This window comes from Caloenas nicobarica, chromosome 5 (genome assembly GCF_036013445.1).
Source record: "Caloenas nicobarica isolate bCalNic1 chromosome 5, bCalNic1.hap1, whole genome shotgun sequence".
In the NCBI taxonomy this organism is placed as follows: Eukaryota; Metazoa; Chordata; class Aves; order Columbiformes; family Columbidae; genus Caloenas; species Caloenas nicobarica.
In genome coordinates this window covers 40,990,074-41,011,882 of record NC_088249.1, presented here as the reverse complement: position 1 = coordinate 41,011,882, position 21,809 = coordinate 40,990,074, and the positions used below count along the sequence as shown (strand labels likewise).

General features: G+C 48.1%; 1 protein-coding gene across 1 annotated transcript; it reads right to left on the bottom strand.

Moving 5' to 3' along the window:
- Positions 1 to 6,823: 6,823 nt before the first annotated feature.
- On the bottom strand, positions 6,824 to 13,670 carry RHOV (ras homolog family member V). Its single transcript, XM_065635326.1, has 3 exons — positions 13,347 to 13,670; positions 10,001 to 10,059; positions 6,824 to 9,662 (listed from the first exon to the last, which is right to left on the bottom strand). The coding sequence occupies exons 1-3, from the start codon at positions 13,540 to 13,542 to the stop codon at positions 9,222 to 9,224; spliced, it is 696 nt and encodes a 231-aa protein (XP_065491398.1). The 5' UTR covers positions 13,543 to 13,670; the 3' UTR covers positions 6,824 to 9,221.
- Between the last annotated feature and the right edge of the window lie 8,139 nt (positions 13,671 to 21,809).

Below are 21,809 nucleotides of genomic sequence, written 5' to 3'. Positions count from 1 at the left end.
GTCACCCAAGGCTCAGGTCTGATATCCCTGCCTAAAGAGGCAGAGGTAATTGCCTCTGATGAATGCTGGCAAACCTCTGTGAACTCCAGTGAGGATATGAAAGGACTGACATGTCTCTTTGAGATGGGGGTAAGATAGAGTATAGGCAAGTGTGGGAAGAAAATTAAGCTGAGATGTAGTTTTTAATTACCAATAAAGCTATGCTTTAGGATGCATGGTTGAGAGCAGGACTTGATCTCTTCCTACTCTTTTATGGTCCTAGAAAGGAGTTTAGGGAAGAGCAACCAGTGCTGGTGGAGAGTCCCATTTGTAACATTCAAATGTTTGTGCTGCCCCCATATCCTTTTTTGCTGGGAGGCTGCAATTATTCAGACCACAGATGTGGCCAGAGATTTCCAGCAGGTGCCAATAAAACATGGAAGGGCAGCATCGGTGAAGTCAGCATTGATATTTAGCAGAAGCAAAAGCACCTTCACTGGCTGAGCATTCGTTTGGATGAGGCAGGAGGAAGGCTGGACTCCAGAGTGTGCCGTTCCCTCTTGGCGAACACTCCCTGTGCTCAGCAGCTCCACTCCAGTCTCGCCTCTCACCTGATAGCTAGTGGCAGCAGGAGGCTTTCAAGCCCCTCGAGTGCATGTTTTTGCACCCGAGAGTCTGTCTGCTCCTCCAGTTAGGAAGCATGTTCAGAGCTGGGTGGAGGTGAGCTAGCTTCATCCAGCCACATTGGGTACCATGACAGCCCAGCAGCACAGACATCAACGTGGGCTCGGGTACGCCTGCCCAGGCCATCGGCTGCTCACCCAGAGACCCAGCCTTCCTGCTGCTCTTGTCTCACTGGTCTTCACTACTAAACTACGCAGAGGTCTCTCAGTAGTCAAACTGCCTCTTCGTCCTCTCCCCATCCTCCAACACAATAGACTCAGGGTGGGATGCTGCTTCTCCACCCATAAGTAAAGCTCATTCTGAGTCTTGTTCAGGAACAGTTCCTGCTTCTGCTGGGCTCCCAGACCTCCTGTGTGGTGTCCTCTCATCCCCCTGGGCTGTGGCTGTGCTCAGATAGGCCTGCCTGTGCTACAGGCTCTGGGTGGGAGCAGCGGAGCCAGACATGAATGTCCCACATTCTGCATTTTGGGTCCATTTCTTTATTTTTCCCTGGGAACTTGATAATACTAGCTATATGAAGACACCACATTTCATTTTTTCTCCTCTCCTGCTGCATCATCGAAGTGGCATATGTACCATTTAATGAGAAATATGTATGGGGCTTACTTTTATTTATCTTCTAATTTTCCACACCATGGGGTTTCAAATTTTGTTCAACAGCTACGAAGGTTGGAGACATTTGCTCTAAATGAATACTGAATTTATCCCTTAATTGCTCGAGCCCCAGAGCTGGAGCTATAATCATAGAGTTTGGTTTTCCAGATCTCACTGGAACTCGCAGAAGATGATAATGGAAACTGGTGTCTGGACACATTTCAAGGCTTTTGTCCTGTTTTGAGGTCTATGAGGAGAAGTGCTGTGATGTTCCTGGCAATATCCCTTCCCCTGCTATGACACCCTGTGAATACCATTTACTAAATGTGTATCACACCCCATGGAGGGGAGGGAGCTCCCTTTTGGGAATGCAAAAGGGAACGTCATTCACCCAAAACCACACAGGGAAACGATGTTAAAGCCTGGGTTAGCACTTACAGGTTTCAAGTGACCTAAACTGTATTTAGACTTCCCTCTCTCTTCCAGCACCTAATGCAGTGTATTTGTCATCTGAAAAGAGATGTTTGGAGATAGTGAATAAATGCTCTGCATGGAAAGGCAGGATGCTGCTATTGCTGATACTCACAAGGCAAACAGGCAGGTGCTGCTGGATGTCCTGTTCCTCCCAAGGTATGGTTGTGTTTTACTGGTCAGCATGGAGTCCCTGTATTTCAGGCTTAGCATCCTTTGACAGGAGTCTCGTACATGTAAGATTTACTGTTAGAGGCTAGTAACTCTTGTTATTCTACAAATCTATTTGGCTTACAAGAAATAAACTCTGTCATCCTATAGAAGTTATCGCAACATTAGATATCCTCTCTTACCCTCCCTTCAGATTGTACACTGCTGCCCAGATAATATTCCAGGGAGGCTGACATCTTTCATCTGCTCCATGTTATTAAAACCCCTTAGCAGGAGGAATGAATATTTATCTCTGCTATATATAGCACCATGCGTATTACTATCCACAGCTGGGAGTACAGCCCGCGTGGCCACACTGGGATCTTTACGGTTTGGTTTTTGGAAGCTTTTTTTTCTCTGTGGCTGCCGCATCTCTGGCTGGCTGGTGGTGTTGGGGCTCTGTGAGCAGCCTGCCGCTCATCTTTCCTGGCAGAGGTTTCGCAGGGTTTCAAAGCCTCTTTCCAGTGCGGTTATTAAAGGCTTTTGTTTATCTTGTGAAATCTGCCCTGTGAATGCTGACACTGGCTGAAGTGCTGGGAGAGTTTCCCTGACTCTTCCTCTCGCTGTCTCTCACGGGTCTATTCCCATGAAAATGATCTCAGGTGTGCCGTGCGTCATCAGCCCGCCCTGGGCGCTCTCTGGTTTACTGGCAGGGAAGATGAATGTGCAGTTTCTGAAGCTCTGCCCATAGCTGGGTGCTGCTCCTGCCCCCCAGCCTGCAGAGAGCCATCCCAGCGGCTCTGGCAGTGGCGGGCACCAGTCATCCCCGGGCACATGCTGCTCCCTGGGCAGGCCGCCCAGCAAAGGGTTCTGCAACACCACCTGAAACCCATTTTCACTGCTCAGGCAGCATTTTCCCAGCCTCTCTGCTGTCTAGCCCTGCAGGGACGCAGCCTCTGCTGGGAGAACAGAATCCTCCCATGATGGGCCTTGCTGCAGCACGTGATGCTGACTTTTCCCTTTGGATGAGAAAGCACCTCAGTCTGCAGGGCTGGGGTGGTGACGCTCGCCACCAGCAAGGTCCCAGCTACATCCCTGGCTTCTCCCTGTGTCCCTATTGCCACTGAGCTATGTAACCAGGTTTTCACCTGGAGAAGCAGAGGGTTAAGCTTGGTGGCAGGGTGAGACACTTACAGGGATGGTGGAGAAAGAGCAGGCCTGTGACCTGAGTGCCCAGAGCCCTCCCAGATTTTAACAGTGGTGATGGCAGCACCAGCACAAGCGTGCCTGGCCGCTTTGAAATCACCAACTCTGTCCCAGTGCCACCATGCCACCAGCACAAACATGGCAGAGCTGTCGCCTGGGTGCCGTGGGAAGGGAGCTTTGCTGTCCTTGTTTGACTTGTTAACCAACGCTCTCCCATCCATCCATCCATCTGTGCATCCTCCTCTACAGAACAGTGGAGATGCCTCCACAGGAGGCTGAGCTCTCCCACTCTCACTGCCAGCAGAACCAGGTCCCACAGGTGGGTTCCTGCTGCCAGCAGGGCTGGGGGAGCAGCAGGACCCATGCCCTGGCCAGAAAGCCAGGCTTGGCTCCCAGGCTGAGCGGCTGCTGGTCCTGCAGCACTGCCCTCCGCACTGCAAGCCTGGCAACTGGCTTGCTTTGTGAGAAAACACGGAAAGAGAGCTTTACACTAAACCCTGGGAAGCCCATGTATTTTCATTGTATTTTAATTTTAAGAGATTGTCTGCCCCGCCCAAGATTATCTCATGGGAAAGAAAAGCCTGGCTCAGTGACTTGTGGTGAAACCTGTCCCGGAGCCAAATTTCCCGCACCTGATGTTCCTCCATAGCAGCAGAAACCAGAGTATTTCAGTTCACAACACTGCCCCAGGGGCAGCGCTGGGGGTGAGGTGATGGAGGGGGAGGATGAGACCCACATCTCCTCCTGCTCTTCCAGAACAAGTCCGGCAAGTTTGGATGCCGAGCGGCTCAGTCCGGGAGCTGGAAAGGGCATGGTGTCACCCTGGGAACGGGGATCACGTGGGGCTGCAGCCGAGGGAACCTGTCTCAGGGATACGTTGAAACTTACCCGGCTCTCTTGCGCAATAGGTCTTTGCAAGTACAATGCCGTATTTATACGGTGGGAACGGAGAGCCCAGGGCTGGACTCCGCAAAGGCATGAGTAAGCAGCTTCCAGGAGGCCCAGGTGCTGGCTGCGCCAGCTCTTTGATTCTTCTCCTGGGAGCAGATGCAGACGGGGAGCTGGGTCTTGACCAGCATCCTCCAGTACAGGGAGGACAGTCTTGGAGCCATACTGTAGAATTTGAGTGGTTTCTTTCTACAATGCTTTATCTCCTGCGCCCACTACGGAGTGATTTAGCATGGGTCCAAGAGAAGCAACGATGTGAAGGAGAGCCAAGCTCTTTAGGCAGACCGAGCAGGCCAAGGGCGGCCTCCTGGGCACAGAGGACTCTCGGCAGGGTTGGAAGAGCAGCGGTCTGGTTGAAGCACGGGCCGCAAGATGACAAACATTGCTTGTGGCGCCAGTGCCCGTTTGAGCCTCTACTCGCTCCCACTCCTCTCGTGTCCCCATGCCACCCTTTGCGAGGCCACAGAGAAGACCACAGGAGGGGACCAGCCCAGCCCAAACCAGGTGCAGAAAGGCCTTAAGAGCACAGTTGAAGCAAGCTACTTATGCTACCATTACAGCTGGGAAAAGTCAAGCCAGACCCTGCTTCCAAGCTTGAAATGGTTGCCTAATTGATAAATTGGCTTAAGCTTGAAGCAATCTGAAGAAAAAGCTAGTTAGCACCTGAGGATCAAATCGGAGAGTGTTAAGGAGGTGATAAGGTTGTTCACACAATCATACCCCTCTCAGGAAATAAGGGAGGGTGCTGTTCCCTGGTAATTGCATTTCCACAGGGTTCAAGCACAGCCAGGTTCCTGCTGCTGGACTTGTGTCAGCTCCTGACCTGGTAAAAATTTAGCTTGTCCCTTCAGAGTAAATAGGATATAACCTACAGGTCATAAAGATCTCCTGAAGGGACCTTTCAGACTCGCCCTTCTGGCACTGGAAGGAGCCTGCGTTGAGTCAGATGAAACTTTGTATTATTCTGGGGATTAATTCCCAGTCAGGGTTCAGTGGAAGCCTGGGAAAGCATTGCCAGCTGGGAACATTCTTGGCCCAGCTAAGCACATTTAGGGTGTGCTACTTACGGAGAAAAGCAACAAAAAGGTCCTTTCCACAGTGTTCCTCCTGTTGCTGACACTTGAGCTCAGCTCCTTTGGAGATGGCAGCTGAGAGTGGCAGGTAGGGCATGGACTTCACACGGAATTACAAGATGTGGAAGGCACCTGTACTGAAGCACCTGCAGTGTTGCTCATGATGGTGGGAAAGCTCAGATGAATTACTCTGCTGGATGCAGGACTGTGCAGGAGTCTGCTGACCAGGATCCAAGTCGGAGACCTGAGCAAGAAAGAAGGTACTAGAGAGTTTCTACCCTATAGGCACATTGTTTTTTCTAGCATTTGATGCTGAACTTTGCACTATGGAGCAAGTCAGATCAACTAATCATAAATATCCTTTCTGGTGTTAAAGTAAGTGGCGCTTGCGTGGAATTGTGCTGGCCTAGTAATGGGCTTGGCCAGCTTCATCCAGCCTGGTGGGGTGGTTTGTGTTAGCAACAGTCTCCCAGGAACTCTCCTGTGCTCGCAGCATCATCGGAAAATACAGGTTGGTCAAGCAGCACTGCAATGCAGAAACAAGCCCAGACTGTCCCAGAGCCAGGTAGCAGCACAGGTCCAGTACTGCACCATGGAGAGGCCTAGAGCAAGGCTTTAGAAATGCCTTGGGTGGCTTGATAGGACACTCCATGTAAGAAGATAGATTCACCCCCACCCCCAGGAGCTCAGCTTTGTTCAAGGGTTACAGGGAGCTTTAGGATGCTTACTGTGCACAAGACAGGATATGGCTCAGTGGAATGACTCACTCCCCGTAAAGTTAATTCACACTTTGCTGCTATTTCCACTTACAGCTTCTTCTGTAAGCTTTAAAGCTGGGAAGCTGCAAACCTGGGAGCTGGCTCCAAATAATCCCACAGGTCGCCTTGCATCAAGCAAACAGCAGACTGCAGGAGGCCAGTGTGCCCTGAGACTCTCAAAAAAACAAAATAAAAAATAAAAAAGTTCCCAAAACACGTTTTATCAGCAGTAATTTGCTATTTGCTTCTGGTTTCTGAAGGACATGTGCTCATTACCCCTGCTATACTGTAGTTTTTGTCCATTTTCTTTGCTACCTCTCTGCTGAGCTCCCCCAGCAGCGTCACTTCCCAGCCCTCTGCCTTTGGAGCAGCTATGGGGCCCCAGATGTGGACAGACAGGAGCCCTGACCTACCTATGATGCTGATGATAAGGCTAAAAGGATGAGTCCTATGAGCTATCTCAGATAGAGCCTTTGTGTCTATCTGGCACAGGCAAAATTTTTCGGCACTTCAGCAGTGTTTAGCTACCAAGGTAAGTTACATAAAGCTGGTCGCTAAATTACCCATCAGCCTAATGACAGAGCAGTAGGCTGTTATTAAGGCTCCAAATGCCAGGTCCTACATGGGCTTGTCTCAGTGAGTGGTGGGAGGGCCTCCTAACTGGTCCCTGGCCGGTGGCCTCTGGGGAGAGGCACTGAAAGCCTTGGATGTTTGCTGCTCCATCCCCTTGGCAGCTTCCACCCTGAGTGGCTGCAGAGGGAGAGGAAAATTAACTGAGGCAACAAAAGGGTCTCGGAAGGTTTCAGCTATGAGGGGATTTTTACCATTGCTAGTGGGGGTTAGGACATAGAGGGACAAGTGGGACAATTTTCCCCTTATGCTATTGTCAGTAAAATGGAATAACTCCTCCTCTATCTTAAAGCCCAGCTTATTTTGCACTGATGAAACTACAAATACATATTGTGGACATTAAAAAAATTTATTTGAACAAATATTAGACACAATCACAGAGGAAGAAAGCAGCTCTCAGTACAGTTTCTTTTCCAGAGTGATATAATCCCTTTTTCATACCAAGCTACTGCAGGACAACCCTTGCTCTCCCCAGCAGGAGGGGAGGCTGGTGTTGTCTCCACCCGTGGATTTGCTCCATAGCGGTATGGCAAGCTCCTCAGCAGGTCACACCCCAGCCCTCGGTCTCACAAGCTGAAGAAATGAGTGAAGACCCAACAAACAAACTGAATTGGTGGTACAGCAAAGGTACCTGTACAGGTAGGAAACACACAGGGATGCGCTGCTGAGTGAGAGCTTTGTTCTGGAGGTAGGTCCTGCCTAGAAGTGTGTAGGACATGGCACCTCCAGCTACCACTTCTGTACTCTCCATCTCTTTGGACTCCTCCCTGGAGCCAGATGGCATTTCAGCTTGGGGAGCCCTTTCAATGTTCAGCTCATTTTGACACACCATCCTTTTCAGGTCTCTAAGCCCTACCCTACAAGCAGCTCCAAGGCCGTGGACCACGTCCCTTTGCAAGAAGACCTGCCCATCTCTTTCATACTGTAATATTGCCCAGGGAGACAGCAGGCTTTTCTCACATCCTGGGGACCACATGAACTGTGCCACAGAGAGAGATGGTTGTGAGAGATGTTTGGATCTAGAGCCATGCTGCATTAATTTCATTTGGTTTGTTTACAGGCCCACTAGCTCAGATATGCTTGCTTTTGGTGCAGGGCAAACAATCCACAGCTATATTGCCTTCTGTCACATTACTCCAGAGCATCCCCGAAGTGATGGGTCATGGCCAGATGCATAGAACACCCCGAGTATTGAAACCATTGCTTGACAGACCTGTCACACTCTCTGCTACCTAAACCAGAATGAAATGTCTCTGTGAAAGAAGTTTTAGATAACTGATGCAAGTTCTATAATAAAATGTGAATAGACTCACTGGGAAATTAATCCCCTGAAAAACCGGTGAGAGGGGAACAGAGCATAGTGAATGTTTTTCTCTGGCAGGAACTTCATGGATTTCCTTTACTTTTGATTTCAGCAGATCAAGCAGTGACTTTTAAGAAAAGGAAGCACAATAAAAAGAAGCCCTGAGCCCTCTGTTCCTGTTCTGCAGCCTCAGGAAGAACAGTACAAAGTAAATTCTGTTTTCCTGTATAGATCTGAAACGGAGGATTTTACTGACCAAGAGGAATTCTCTTTCTCTCACCTCGTCCTTTTGATTCAGAACTTAATGTATGAACAATATCGCTTTGAAATTGAGATCACTAGCAAATTTTCCAGGTCCCTAGAAGACTCCCTGAATATTAGCATCTCAGTTAAGTAGAATCACAACTTTCATTTAACAATGTTCATTCTTCTTTCCTTCTCCATCTCCCTTTCTTCCTTCCATCTTTTTTTTTCCCTCTTTTTATTCTCTTCCTTTTCTTTCTTCTCCTTCTCTCTTTTCCTTTTGTTACATGCATGGCTCTCCATATACATTTCACCCCTTGGTAGTGTTACAAACCCTTCACTAACACAGTTTCGCCTCTGCTAGACAGACAGAGCCACTCATCACTGTTCCTCACCTGTTCTTTCTCTCAAAACAACACACACAACAAAGGCCTTTCAAAATAGGTCCCCAAGTTCATTACTACCTCTTCAGGTAGGACTGTAGCACTGGCACCCACTGGACTACAGAGTCCTCTCAGAGAATGTTTTGCTTAAAGAACTATTGTAGCTCCCAGTGCATTTTCTCTTCAGCCTGCTAGTGGCATTTATTTAGGAAAAATCTTTTCAAGGGTACTCACAACGCAGAGCCTTTAAAAAAGAGCACTGCTTTTTCACAGCCAAGTGACTTCACTCTATTTTGGCAAGCAGAATCAGAGAGGGAACTCCAGTCTCGTGTTACCAACTCGCAGTCGCCTGTAACTGCCCCTGCCTTACTCTCTGCCAAGCCTGTAAATCAGCCAAAACATAAGCAGACTTCAAAAGTCCCTCATGTTTATTATGCTGCATCAGAACTCTGAAAGTGTGTTAGCTTTGGACAGAAATCTGGTTATCTGGAACAAGGTAAGGAATCTGCCTGTTTTGGGGTACTGAGTCTCGGTGTAGTAAAGGCTCCCATTAGTCTGGGACAATACAGACATGTCCAGCAGGTACTTATAGCTGCCTGGACCATTCCACATCCTGGCAGAATGGAAATCCAGTCCATGTCTCCTGGGCATCAGATACTGGAACCCAGCAAGAGCCAGGTTTCCAAGCCCACCAGCTTATCATACCCTCCTTGCTGGGGCCATAGGAGCAGTCACTCCAAGAAGGTGCAGAGCCAATACTGGCACTGGGTGTTTCTTTTTCCCCTCACTCAAAGTGGCTTCAGACAAAGCAGAAGAACTTCTTCCAGCGGCACTTGGAGAGAGTTTTGATGCCTTTGGCAGTCATCTTCTTTTCCTGCCGCGCTTTGTGCTCAACACCGCTGACAATGGCCATGTCGAAAACTTCTTTGAGGTTCTTCTGGGTCAGGGCTGAGCATTCCAGGTAGGCTTCAGCCCGGATTTTGTCAGCTAGACCTTCTGCCTGAGGCCGGGGCACGGGCTTTACATGGTAGCGATCCAGGCTGATAAGGACATTGACATCGTCCCGCAAGTCTGCCTGCGTCCCCACCAGCAGCACCGGTGCCCGGGGGTTGTGAGTTCGTATCTCAGGGATCCATTTCTCAGTAATGTTTTGGAAGGAGCTTGGGTTTACCACACTGAAGCAGACAAGGAAGACGTCGGTGTCAGGGTAACAAAGTGAGCGCAAACAGTCAAAGTCCTCCTGTAGAAAATGGAGGGAGGGGGTAAAAAAAACCAAGAAGTCTTCACTGGACTGATCTCCTGACAGCATAGTACTGCAGTGGCTTTTTCACACGTTAACTGGGATAGTAACACCCTCAGAGGCAGGGTATGGTGCTGACTTTGTGGCCATGCCACGGTTCCAGCACAAGTTTCAGAGCTGAAGGAGTCTGTCATACCCCCATCTGTGACTGCCACACCAGCAAACAGCTGGACTAGGGCATTTCCTTCCTTCCCAGTTAAACACTGCATTCTTCAAAAGCCTGCACACGGTCCAGATCCCGCAGGACCAGAACTGACGGCTGCTTTGATAGAGCTTACCTGTCCAGCAGTGTCCCACAGCTGGATCCGGACCGGGGCTCCATCCACCAGGACTTGCACTGTAGCAGAAAGGAACAAGGATGAGTCTAAGAGAGCTGCCCAGGATACACATGTGCGCTTATACAATATTCTTCCCAGAGCACTCTGTTTTGAGTCCCACCGAACAGACATCCTGAAGTCACCCAAGTCTGTCCTCCTTGCTGAGCATCCTCCCACACCTCACAAATCAGCTGAAGCTTGCACTGGAAACATTAAGAGATCCGCAATAGGCTTTGTGATTTGGTTATCCCTTAGCTGTTTTGGGCTCTTTTCCAGGATTTTGAAAGAATCATTCCGTATTACTGGACCCTTAGCCAAATGGTGCGCCCTGAGAACAACTTGTTCTACCATAACCCAAGAAAGCAGATAAGGACAAACACAGACAACTTCAGCAACATGTGCCTAGCTTTTTGGCCCAGGGTGGAAGTTCATATCGGTTTCTATTAAACAAGCTACTGGAGATTTTTCCCATCCGGGCCAGAAATTTGGCCTTGGGGGAAAAAAAAAAAAAAAAGGTGTTACTGTGAGTGTTCTAGCTAAGGAAAAGCAAAGATCAAAACCCAACTCTGAAATGAAGAAGTGAATAAGGAAACAGTGATGAGTGAAATCCCCTTCAGAGACTATCCACACACTGAAAAACTGCTGAGTTACACATGTAAGGTCTGCTCCCTTTTCACTCCCTAATCACAGTAAGCCTTCATGTGGTATCAGCTGACTCAGACTGAGGGCTGGCAGGACCTCTGATGGAAACCTGGAATGAAACTGATAGATGCTTAAGTGCACAGACACCACAGAGACTGGCTGAGAACTGAAGAAAAGGAGAAAGGGGTTAGGGGAGCTGGAAATCACTTGAAAGTCCTGACAAAGCAGATGGGGCTGTACTCTGGCAAATAGAGGCAGACATCCTGGCTAAGGTGACAATGGGCGGCACTTGACACATGGTAGCTAAATGCACTCATTGTGCCCAGGCTGAGGCTTTATTGTCCTTTTTGTTTAAAAAAAAAAAAAGCCAACAACAAACCACAAACAAAACAGAAGATGGATCGATCTTTTGTGGTTCTTGAAGTAATTAGCCAGGTGAGAAAAGTGATAGAAACAACTGACATGTTCTTGGAGGAGATCACTCCTCCCTGAAAGCAGCTTGTGGAGGAGGGAGACACAGACAAAAGATGAGCTGAAGTTTGGTGGGAGACTGAGATTGATGGAAAAACCAAGGGGTGGGTACATGCAGCACAGAGCCACTCCTTGCGGCATAGCTGAAAGTCATCATTCCCTTGTGACTGGGAAACAGTTGGGCCCCAGAGGAGGAAGAGAAACCTGTTCCTGATCAAAGAACCTGCTAGATCCTGACTTGATCTGCAAGGAACTGGGCATTTGCCTTTCTAGTATCTGGTTTCTTCTGTCTCACAAATGTGCTGAGAGAAGGAATTAACATCTCTGAAATGTTTTATAATCTTCAGAAGAAAGGCACCACATATATTACCTACTCCTCCAGTGCTTGCACAAGGTTTTTTTGTACCTGCTGCTAGCTTAACTGGGCTAGAAACCCTGCGACAGCCCTCGAAATACCGCCCTCGCAAGGCACACATGCTCAGGACTGGGCTGAGTGTTGGGACAACAGCGAAGGGGCCGGCAGAACAGGACAGGCTGGTGGAGAAAGGGCACCAGGTACACTGCTCTGCCTGGCAGTGACACCCAGCAGGAGGTGGCAGACAGACAGATATGGCTGGGTCACAGTCCCAGAACCATTCCCCAGATAACACAATACTTTCTCCCATCTTCTTCAGCTGGTACTGGCATTGCAGTGCCTTGACCAGAACTAGGGTTAGGATGTAAACTGTGAAGCTCAGTTCTGCTGGCAGTTTCAATTGCAAGTACTCCCCAAGAGCAGAAGGAATTTGGCTGAAATTTCGGATATGGATGCTGAACTGTGCTTCATGAATCCAAGGAGGGACTTTTCTCAGGTTTACCCAGGTTAACTGTAGGAGTGGGAAGGGAAACTTCTTTATTCTCCCATTTCCTCCCAATAAGCAGAAAGTGAACTTTGGAAGACCCACTTTTAATGATTTTAATTTCTATCAGTTGCAAATGCTACATGCCTCTGGATCAGGCTTAGTACTTGGACACTTGAAGTGGGGCTAAACCCATGTGCACCTATCTTCAGATTACTTGCTGCTAATCGGGCGGTCTCCGAACTCATACTGCCTCCAACTTTCTGGATCATTTGCCCTTTGCATGGATTTGCCCTTTGCAAAAATGTGGAGGCTAATAAACAAGGTAATGTCAAGCCTCTCTCAGCCCAAAACTGCACACATCAGTGTAAAGGAGCAGAGCGAGCAGCAACCTGTCCCTTGGAGGACTTGAGGGCTCCATTCATCTGTTCCCAAAGGACCACTGGACTCGTGTTCCCAGTTCATTTCCTTCAAGGGACAAGGGAGGAGCTTGGAGAAGGTCACGGCAAATCAACAATTCCCAGTGTAAGAGTGAGCAACTGGGGGGACAGTCAGACAAACAAAACACTCCCTCTAAGAACCCCTGAGACTATGACACATTAGAAGTCTTGTTCCTGGTCTGACTTGAGCCCATTTCTAATCCACCGATCTATACTGTCAGGTATTGTTGTGTTTCTTCATATCAGATGAAGACCAGAAATCTTTCAAAGGGCTTTGTGTTTTCCTGGGGTTTATACTAGAAACTGGAGCACAAAAGGAGTGGAGGACAAGAACAAAGATGGCATTTGCAAAAGTGGAAATTAATGAGAACTCATCAGCTGACAGAGAAGGCGATTCTAGCTAAACTTAAAGCTCTTCAACTTTTTGGCAAACTCAGTTCAACTCTAACTTGAGTAGACATGTGGAAAAGGATGTTTTTGCTGAGTATCAGTTGAACCTAGAAAGCCTACAGTGCAATGCTGTGATATTTCTGAAGCTAAAAACCAGCACCATCAAAAAATAAAGTCCCCTTCTATTTTAGCCACAATAACACCACAAAACCAGGAAGGTGTCCAGTTTCATAGAACTTGCAAACCGACTTGACACATGCCCTGTTGACACATAAAGCTGCAAAATGCAGGACTTCCACCTGCTAAACTTCACGAAACACCCGGGGGACTTGGACCGAGTTGTAGAAAACGCCCTTGGGCTTTGTGTCCCCAGGCTGCGCTCACCTACACCCGCAAAGCCACCTCCGGTAGCCCGTCCCACCGGGAAAGCCCACCCAGCCCCGCGGGGAACACCGAGCGGGGATCCCCCCGCCGCCCCCCTCGCCCGGCCGGCCGAGGCACCGCGGGGCCCGGGCGGGCGCCTACCGGAGAAGGTGTCGAGGGCGGTGGGCTGGTACTCGTCGGGGTACCCGTTGGTGGTGTAGCTGACGACCAGGCTGGTCTTGCCCACGGCGCCATCGCCCACCAGCACGCACTTGATGCCCAGCTCCGGGCCGCTGCCCCGGGGGGGGCTGTGTCTCCGCAGGGCGGGCGAGTAGTCCAGCAGCTCCTGGGGGGGCATGGCACCGGGGACAGCGGGGGCTCGGCGGGGCTCAGCGCGGGGAGCGGCGCGGCGGGGCCGCTGCCATGCCCGGCCGGACGGGCTGCTCTTGGGGCTGCGCGCTGCCGTGCGGGGACACCCACTCCGGCCCGCCTGGCACCGCTCCTCATCGCTGCACCTGCCGCCCTGCGCCCAAAACCGGCCCCCATTTCCCTAGTCCCGCCCCGGCCCGCCCCGTCGGGAGGGCGGCCCGGCGCGGCCGCCTCCTCCCGCCGCCGCCTCCCGGCCGGAGCCCGGTGCCGCATCCCCCCCGGTGCCGCATCCCCCCCGCTGCCACGGCCCCCGAGCAGCGCTCACTCTCGGGATTTCGGTAGGACCCGAGTGCCCCAACCTACTCCATTTTGTGCACCCACAAGGGAAGGCCGCGGTCCCCCCACAGCCCCTTTTAGTTTAAAAAAAAGCCGCGCCGATGCATTTATTTCCACCGACCGGTAGCCCCCCTCCGGAGCACCTGTGATTTCTGAAAGAAGGGAACGAAATCAACGGTGTTGGTCAGTATTGTGAGGGACAACAGAAAATAAATGACAGAAATACATCACATTTTTTTAACTACATGATTGCCATTACCAAGTTCCTCTGACCCAGCCGAGCTGTTGCTACATGCTGGCAAAAGCCACAAAGCGTATTTTCCCAGGACATGCGCATGGGTTCCCAGTCTACTGCCTTTTTTCATATTCACCTCCGGTAGCTCACACGCTACACTGTGCCCTCGGCAGCTGAGAAGGTGGCTCCATCCCTGCCCTGGGGAGCTCACTGTCTGAAGAAGTACGACTAAACAAACAGAAGAGTGGGAGCACACCACTTAAAAGCAGAGATGTGGTCATGTTATCACAGCAACCATTGCACCCCAGTGTATTACCACCAAGTGATTGAAAACACTGGAGGGAAAGTATTAATGCATGCAATACCTAGTATTGCAACATCAGCTGGAAGCTGGAGCGAAGTTCTGGCTGTCGATGAATGCCATCAATTTAGTTACATGATGTTCTTTGTGCTCTCAGCAAGGGAGACTTGTTTGCATGGGCAGGTTTGTGCTGCAAGGAGCTGTTGATTAGCAGTTCCTGAGCTTGTGTCTCTGCATCCACGCTGAGAAGCTACTCGGGTGTTTCACCTATATTAAAGCTAAAATTGAGAAGACGTCCTTAAGTCAGGCACAGCCTAAAATGCTTTTCCCCAGGGTTGACAGAAGGTCAAGAGCACTGCAGCTCCTTGGCTTCGAGAGTCTCATCTGGTTCCACTTCCAAAGCATGTCCACTTTCTGGAGACAGCCCACAAACTTCCTAGGAACAGCACTGGGCAAGAAGGCTTTTTCTCTAGTGGTTTGCTTTAATCTGCTTCTTCTGTATTTTTACTAGCACAGCCTTAAATTTCTAGAGCTACAAAAAATGGGGATGGTATTATAAACCAGGCTGCTGCTAAAATGTGTGCCAGATCATCATGCTACAGTGAGTGGCTGCCAGCTCAAGTGACTGGCATACATGAGACCTAGTCCTCTATTCAGCAGTGCCACGCTCTTCAGCACCAGTTCAGAGCAAGGTGACAGCTAAACTGCTCCAGAAGAGGCAGAAAGTGCTGGGACAGGTGACACGCTGTAATGTGTGAGGTGCAGCTGTGCCTCCAATGGGGCTGGCAGGGGGACGCTGCATTGCAGATGGGGCCGGCAGCACAGCAAGCGAGGATCCTGCAGAGGGTTTCCAGTGCATTTCAGGCACAGGCTGACATTCTCTGAACTATGACATTTCCATTTAATCAGAAGAAATGAATGTAAATGAGGGAGTATTCACCAAATTATTCACTGTTAGCAAGTGTCAGCAGCGGCCGGAGGAAGAGACGAAGAGGAGCTGGCAGCTCTTGTTTCCTATGTGCTGTTCACTTAGGAATGGATGTTCCTCAGGAATATACACTGTTGCCACACTCCAAGGACTGAATCCCTTTTTCTCTGGTTTCCTTCCTTAAATCTCTTCCTCCTGTGACTATGTTCTTTTCCCCTTGCAGTTTCTGACAGCCATTGGTTGACACACATTTAACTTGTGGATGAGCTTAAGTGATTTTTAATCTATATTTAAACTAAGTCCTTAAGCAAACAAACAGGGCAGCTCCCATGGGTTTGTTTCCCAGGTCTTGCCTTCCTCCTGACAGCAAACAGAAAATGCAAGTTTAGTTTCACAATGCAGCGAGGAGTCAGACATTTTGGTTTTGCAAGATTTTTGTACAGTTTTGTTTGTGTGTTTTTTTGTTTTGCTTTAATTTTAATTTCAGTGAAAATCTCTCCCATTCCTAGAGCTGCTGAGCCAACAGCCACAAGGACAGACTCTACACTTGTAGGTAGCAGGTACAGCAGGAGACCCCAACCCCATCGCACACTGCCTCCCTGATGTGCTCCTCTGCCAAGATCAGCTCTGGCTGAGTGGGAAATATGCAGTCTGCAAGGCTGTGTTTGGCCTCTCTCCCAGGAATTATAATTAGTACCAATTACGACAGTATTCCTCATGATGTGAATTCCCATCCACTGGGAAATAAGTGCATAAGATCAAACTCTCTTCAGCCTGACCAAATATAGATTTCAGGTACTGCTGGCATTCAGCCATTATTCAGCTGGGCTGTATCATTGTATGTAGATGCTTAAATTAAACAGAAAAGCTGCTCCATTAGAGTACACAGTGAATTATAGTGGAAATCAATTTAGATGTTTAGGCACTGTGTGATTGTCACCACTGAACAAACTTTATACATTTATACATCTATTACTAAAAAGGCACAGTTATTTAGAGGAAGACACTTCCTTTTCTGCCCATTTCTATTAATTACAGCCACCTTTCTGAACAGAGCTGTGGCAGGAGAAGTCCGCCTGTAGACCAAGTTAGAAACAGTAACTAAGCCAATCTGGATGAGGAGGAAACTAGGGCTTTTCCCTTGTGGTGGGGACAAAACCACGGATCAGCTCAAACTATTCCATATAACTTCCCCTCTGAAGTGCAGTGTTACAACAGGGGGACAATTCTGATGCTGAGACTTTTTGCAGCTAGTGGTCCCGACTTTTACTGGCTCCTGAGCAATACTGCACCTTTGACAATATCGTATTCTGCCTCCCTGGCTGATCTCATTTCTAACTTGATAAGTGTGTGTGGCCACAGACCAGTCTGCCTGAAAGTCACAGAGTGGGAGCCACTATCACAGTCTCTAGCAAAGCCTACCAAACTACTCCTGTTGCCTCAGGAAAAGCATTGCATGTTGTGGGAGTTGGGAGACCTCTGTTTTAAAAATAGCAGAACTCCCTTATTACCAAGGGAGAGAGAAAAATTGATTGGGCACGATTAACACAGCAGTGAGCAAACCTGGCCTTCAGCTTTACCTGCGTTTGTACAAGTGGGCTGCGTATGTCAATCCACTCCCTCTGCAAACGATGCCCTTGGATCACATTTCTGAATCCTTTCACAGTGCTACATGTGAGGAAACACAAAACAATGAGAAACTGGGGGATGATGAGAACAGGCGACGATGCCATCACGCACTGGGGCAGGGGGTGGGGATCTGGACGGGAAGAGGGACTAAGCTGGGTGCAGGTGCCAGAGCAAACCTGATCCCCTGATACCACAAGATACGGTGAAGAAGTGAAGACACAGCTGCTGCCCGGCCAGTCTCCTTCATAATCACAAGCAATGAGACAACCAGTGCTGAGTCACCGGCATTTTGTCACGCACCTGAGTATGCGTCCTCCCTGGGAAAAATCAAGCGTAATTACCGCTTAAAAGAATTGACACACTAAAGGGTGAAGGCAAGAGCCTGAGCCTGGTTTTCCCTGGCGGTGTACCTCGTTTAGTCACTGCAACCTGCAGGAAGTGATGTCAAGTGCTGCTTCGTATCATTTTCTACCAACCTTGCAGAGGCAGAAACAAACACAACACACGAATCAGTGGAAAATCAGGCTTTGGCTATTCATGGAAAAATTACTACAGCTGAAATCAAAGGAAGAAAGATCCTAATATCTGCTTTCCCATATAGAGCTCTTGATTGATAGGAGCTCTGTAGTTTCTGAGTCCAGAGCAATAAAAATACTTAATGATTATATAGCAGCTAATGGGTATTTCTGGTGTGCACTGAAGATGTGTGATTTTGTAATGCCTTTTAGGAAAAGAAAAAAGAGTAGAGAAACAATGTGATAATACAGCATCTACTATCCTGGCCTCTTCTTTATTTCTCTTTGGAAATAAAAGCAATGCCATGGGGGTTGTACAGAGAGGTTCTGGTTCATCTGCTCACTGCCACTCTAGTTAAATGAGGAGGCAAAGAGCTACAACAACATTATACTACATTTTCAGATTACAGAATAATAAATTAAAATGAAATTACAACAGCACTAGCTTCAAAAATATTTTCTTAAATGTTCCAATGAAAAATATGCACCCAGCCCCTTTCACAAAGACAAATTGATCTCCTATCTGACTTGCACAGGAACAGGTCCTCCCTCTCGGATGTTCTATAAATAATTTAGAAGTATGTTGCCATCTGCTGGAGAACATACATCTTTTAATAAATCAACTGATAAATGCGAAAAAAGTGGGCAAGGTTTAAGGCACTCAAAGCCCTTTATATCTGAAATAGAAACAGCAAATTTCAGACTAAAGATTGGTTGGGAGACAATGGTCTGATCTTAATTTAATTATGTCGCTCAATTAGACACCTTACTGAAAAGATAAGTTAACACTTAACTAGAAGGGGTGAGGGAATTAGCAAGAGGAATGTGATAAGGTTCATGGCCCCCATGTAAGACAGGGAAAGGCAGGCAGTTAACACCAAATAGTGAGGGGCTGGCTTGAAGAGGGATTGCTAGCAAAACCATAAAATGCTCTAAGACTACCATCTCCACCAAACTGCCAGTTTCAGTTCTCAAGCTTATCATTCATAGATCTTCCTTGAGGATCAGAACTGAGGGATTAGCCACAGGTGCTGGTGATGGGGAAAAGCTTTCCTCACTGTAAAAACATGTTTGTGTCTTTTCTCTCTGGTGCTTGTGTGCTCATTCTAGGACTGATGGGTTATGCCTGTAGAGTTTCTGAACAGCAGCACACCCTGGAGTGCATGTATAGCATCAACAGATATTGATAGTTCACTTGTGGGAAAACTTCTTAAGGTGTCAAAAGGAGCTGTGGCGAGCAGGTCTGCGATTGCTGCGCTGGCATAATACAGTTCCACACAGCTTTTGGGGAGCTTGGGAGGTTGGTTAATGGTTAGGAGGAGATGGGCTTCTGAGCTTTGATCTCTTGCAGTGTGAAGTATAATTGCTGCATGGCTTCCCATGTAGGCTCCAGTTCAGGTTCTCATGGGTAACCATGGTACCCATAAGTACACAGCCACAACACTTTATTTTACTGTAGTAAATTTGTACATAGAATTCAAGCAGTCACTCAAAGACACTATCTGTGTCACTGGGGAAGTGTCGCTCTTGGGAGAAAGTCTTTTGATTGGGTGTGGGACATCGGTATCTGCAGCACTTTCCTCAAGGCAGGTACAGAGGTGTTGGAGAGCCTGGCTGTATATAACATCTTTGTTGGCATCTTATGTTGGCTGTTGCATTTGGGGAAATACACATATTTGCCTATGGCTTCTATGAATGCAGTGTATTTTTTTATGTTGATCACAGTGAAGGAATATTCTATATACAGTGAGGTGTAGTGATGATCAGCACCACGCCTGCAGTGGAAATCCGTGAGGAAGTCCAGGGTTTAATTCAAATTATAATAGTGTCACTAGGTTATCTCAGGGGCAGTCCCAGTCATTTAAATCTGAGCTGCCTTTGTTCTGCCCTTACATCTTCCCACAGCCACATCCTCCTGCCCTCTCTTTTGCACCAGCACTTGTGTTTCAATTGTGGATCACACAGTCAGCTGCTGCGAGGCAGGGAGCTGGCTCACCCTGCAGTCATACGTGAACTAATACTGGCACAAAGTATGGGTGGACAGGGCAGCCGGGAGTGACAGAGACAGGGTTGTGGAAGCCCAGATGTAGACAGGCTTAATCTGCTGGGAATCTGGATCTTGGACACAGTATGTGTTTGTCAATGCCATTATCTCCACACCATTCCTCAAGGCAGCTGAAGAGATTAGCATGTCAAAACAGCATCTAGACGTTGATAGCTGTGTCCACAGCTTGGAGAAAATGTTTAAGCCAAAATTGCTGCAAGTGTGACCACAGTCATATGAAAACAAGACCAGAATTTAGGTTTCCAATACAAACACATCACTGAAATCGCTCACTTAATTCTCTCCCATAGGTCCCGCTTATATAGACTTACACGACTGCTACGCACAAAATGTAATCACCTGATTCTCCATGCACTCCTGGTGAACCAAAGAGCTGATAAATCATTAGTCTGCAACCCAGCTCTCCTCTGCTTTCACAATATGGAATCCGTGAACGTAGTACTGGGATATAATTATTGCACGTTTGTAAACTAAATAGTCACAGCAGATGATAGTGCAGATGGACAGAGCAGGTTTGTGGGCCTGGATTAGCTTTAGGCTGATGTTTCATTTCTAAATAAAGTGAGGATCTAGCTTCCAATTTAACCACACTAAAATCAGACAAAGTTTTTTCATAAGATATCAGTCCTAACTGGCAATAATGTCTGCCAGAATGGGAAAGAAAGTCTGTTCCATTTCTGAACCTGACCAAGAAAAAAAAGAACAACATTATAAAGATATGTCCTGACCTAGGTTTTGAACAGAAACATTCCATGGAGCTGGACAGTCAGAAATTTTTGCACAAATTTCAATTTAGCCTGATTTCCAGATATATTTTGAGAGCGTTTATTTCCCCCTTACCAAATAACCCTTCAGTCCTCTACTGCTAAAATTTTGACACACACACACACACACAAAAGTATAAGCAGCATTGCTGAAGGCAACAGGGGGGAACCTCATCCACAAATATTTAATGCACAAGCATTTCTATTCTTCTGCACAACTATTTCTATTCTATTCTCATCTGAAATGAGGGGTCAAACTATGCTCAACCTTGTCACACAAACATGAGCTGAAGCTGCAACCAATGCAGAGAAGGACTACTCGGATACTCCAGGAAACTAATTGCCTCCTCTTTATAAGAGGAAAAAGGAAAGAACATCTTGGTTTGGTAAATCCTGGATTTGGTTCATCTGAGTGAAGGCTATGATTGGTGCATTGGAGTTTTGCAAAGGCAATTAACACTCTAAAATCTCCTTTGCACTAAGGGACAGTGTTTGAAGAAGAACAAATGGATTCAGACTAGCCACAGCTTATGTTAGACTGGAAATCAGAGCTTGAAATCATGGGAGTAATCAGCATTTGGAACGAGCTGGAGCAGTCAGGGGAAAAAATACCCAAGCTTTGAGCCAGAGCTTGATAAGAACAGAGAAAGGACTATATGATGTGGTATCTGCAAGAGTGAGAGAATGGATCCAATAGTCCAAGAAGTCCATTCCTACCTCATTACCGTAAACCTAATGAATTTGTGTGTACCCTTTGAGAAGCTGAAAGAGAACAGTTGCTGTTTATGATGATCAGGATGACTGGAGAGCAAAGGAATGTGGTTTTGTTGTTTTGGCTCAGAGCTGCCACATAAAGAGGGTAAACAGCAGAGGCTGGGGCTGGCTCCCGGCTTCAGCCGGCGCTGGCAAGGAGGGTGAGTCGGGAAGAGCCATCTGATGTTTTTAGCAAAGTCGGCAGAGGTGACCCCACGGAGAGGCACCACAGGAGCCTCTGGGGACCCAGCTGGCGTGGGACCTGTGTGTCTGTCCCAGCCCTGGGGAGAAGGCCTGGGGCTGAGCGACACAGAGCGGAACCCTAGCTTCTTGGGGGTGAGGTGTCCAGGGACAGCACAGACAACAAGGAGCTGCCACTTTCTTGCTTGTGCAAAGCCAACCACGGGCACTGCTGCTGGCGGGGCCTCGCTGCGCCCGCCCTGCGAGCTCGGGGTGGGGAGGACTCCTGCACCTTGTCGTGGAGCCCTCTGTGCTGCAAGCGGTCCTGCACCCTGGGAGACAACACTTCCCTGTCTCTTCCAAAAAGTGCTGTGAGGATTACATACAATACACAGTATGTAACATGCATACAGTATGCACATCTGCATTCGCTTTATATAGGATGAAACCCAAAAGCGTTGTGTAAGAGATCAGTGTTTTTGTTAGCGCCATTGTTATAAATTCAGCTAGTTTAATCTAGAGGATGAGGCTATAAATACCAGTTGTTGGT

Bases quoted from the DNA above. Each gene is read 5' to 3' on its own strand.
- RHOV (XM_065635326.1), bottom strand. From the start codon at position 13,542: ATGCCCCCCCAGGAGCTGCTGGACTACTCGCCCGCCCTGCGGAGACAC. The intron at 10,060-13,346 runs GTAGGCGCCCGC...TTTCTGCTACAG, and splicing joins CGCCCTCGACACCTTCTCCG to TGCAAGTCCTGGTGGATGGA. The intron at 9,663-10,000 runs GTAAGCTCTATC...CATTTTCTACAG, and splicing joins TGTGGGACACTGCTGGACAG to GAGGACTTTGACTGTTTGCG.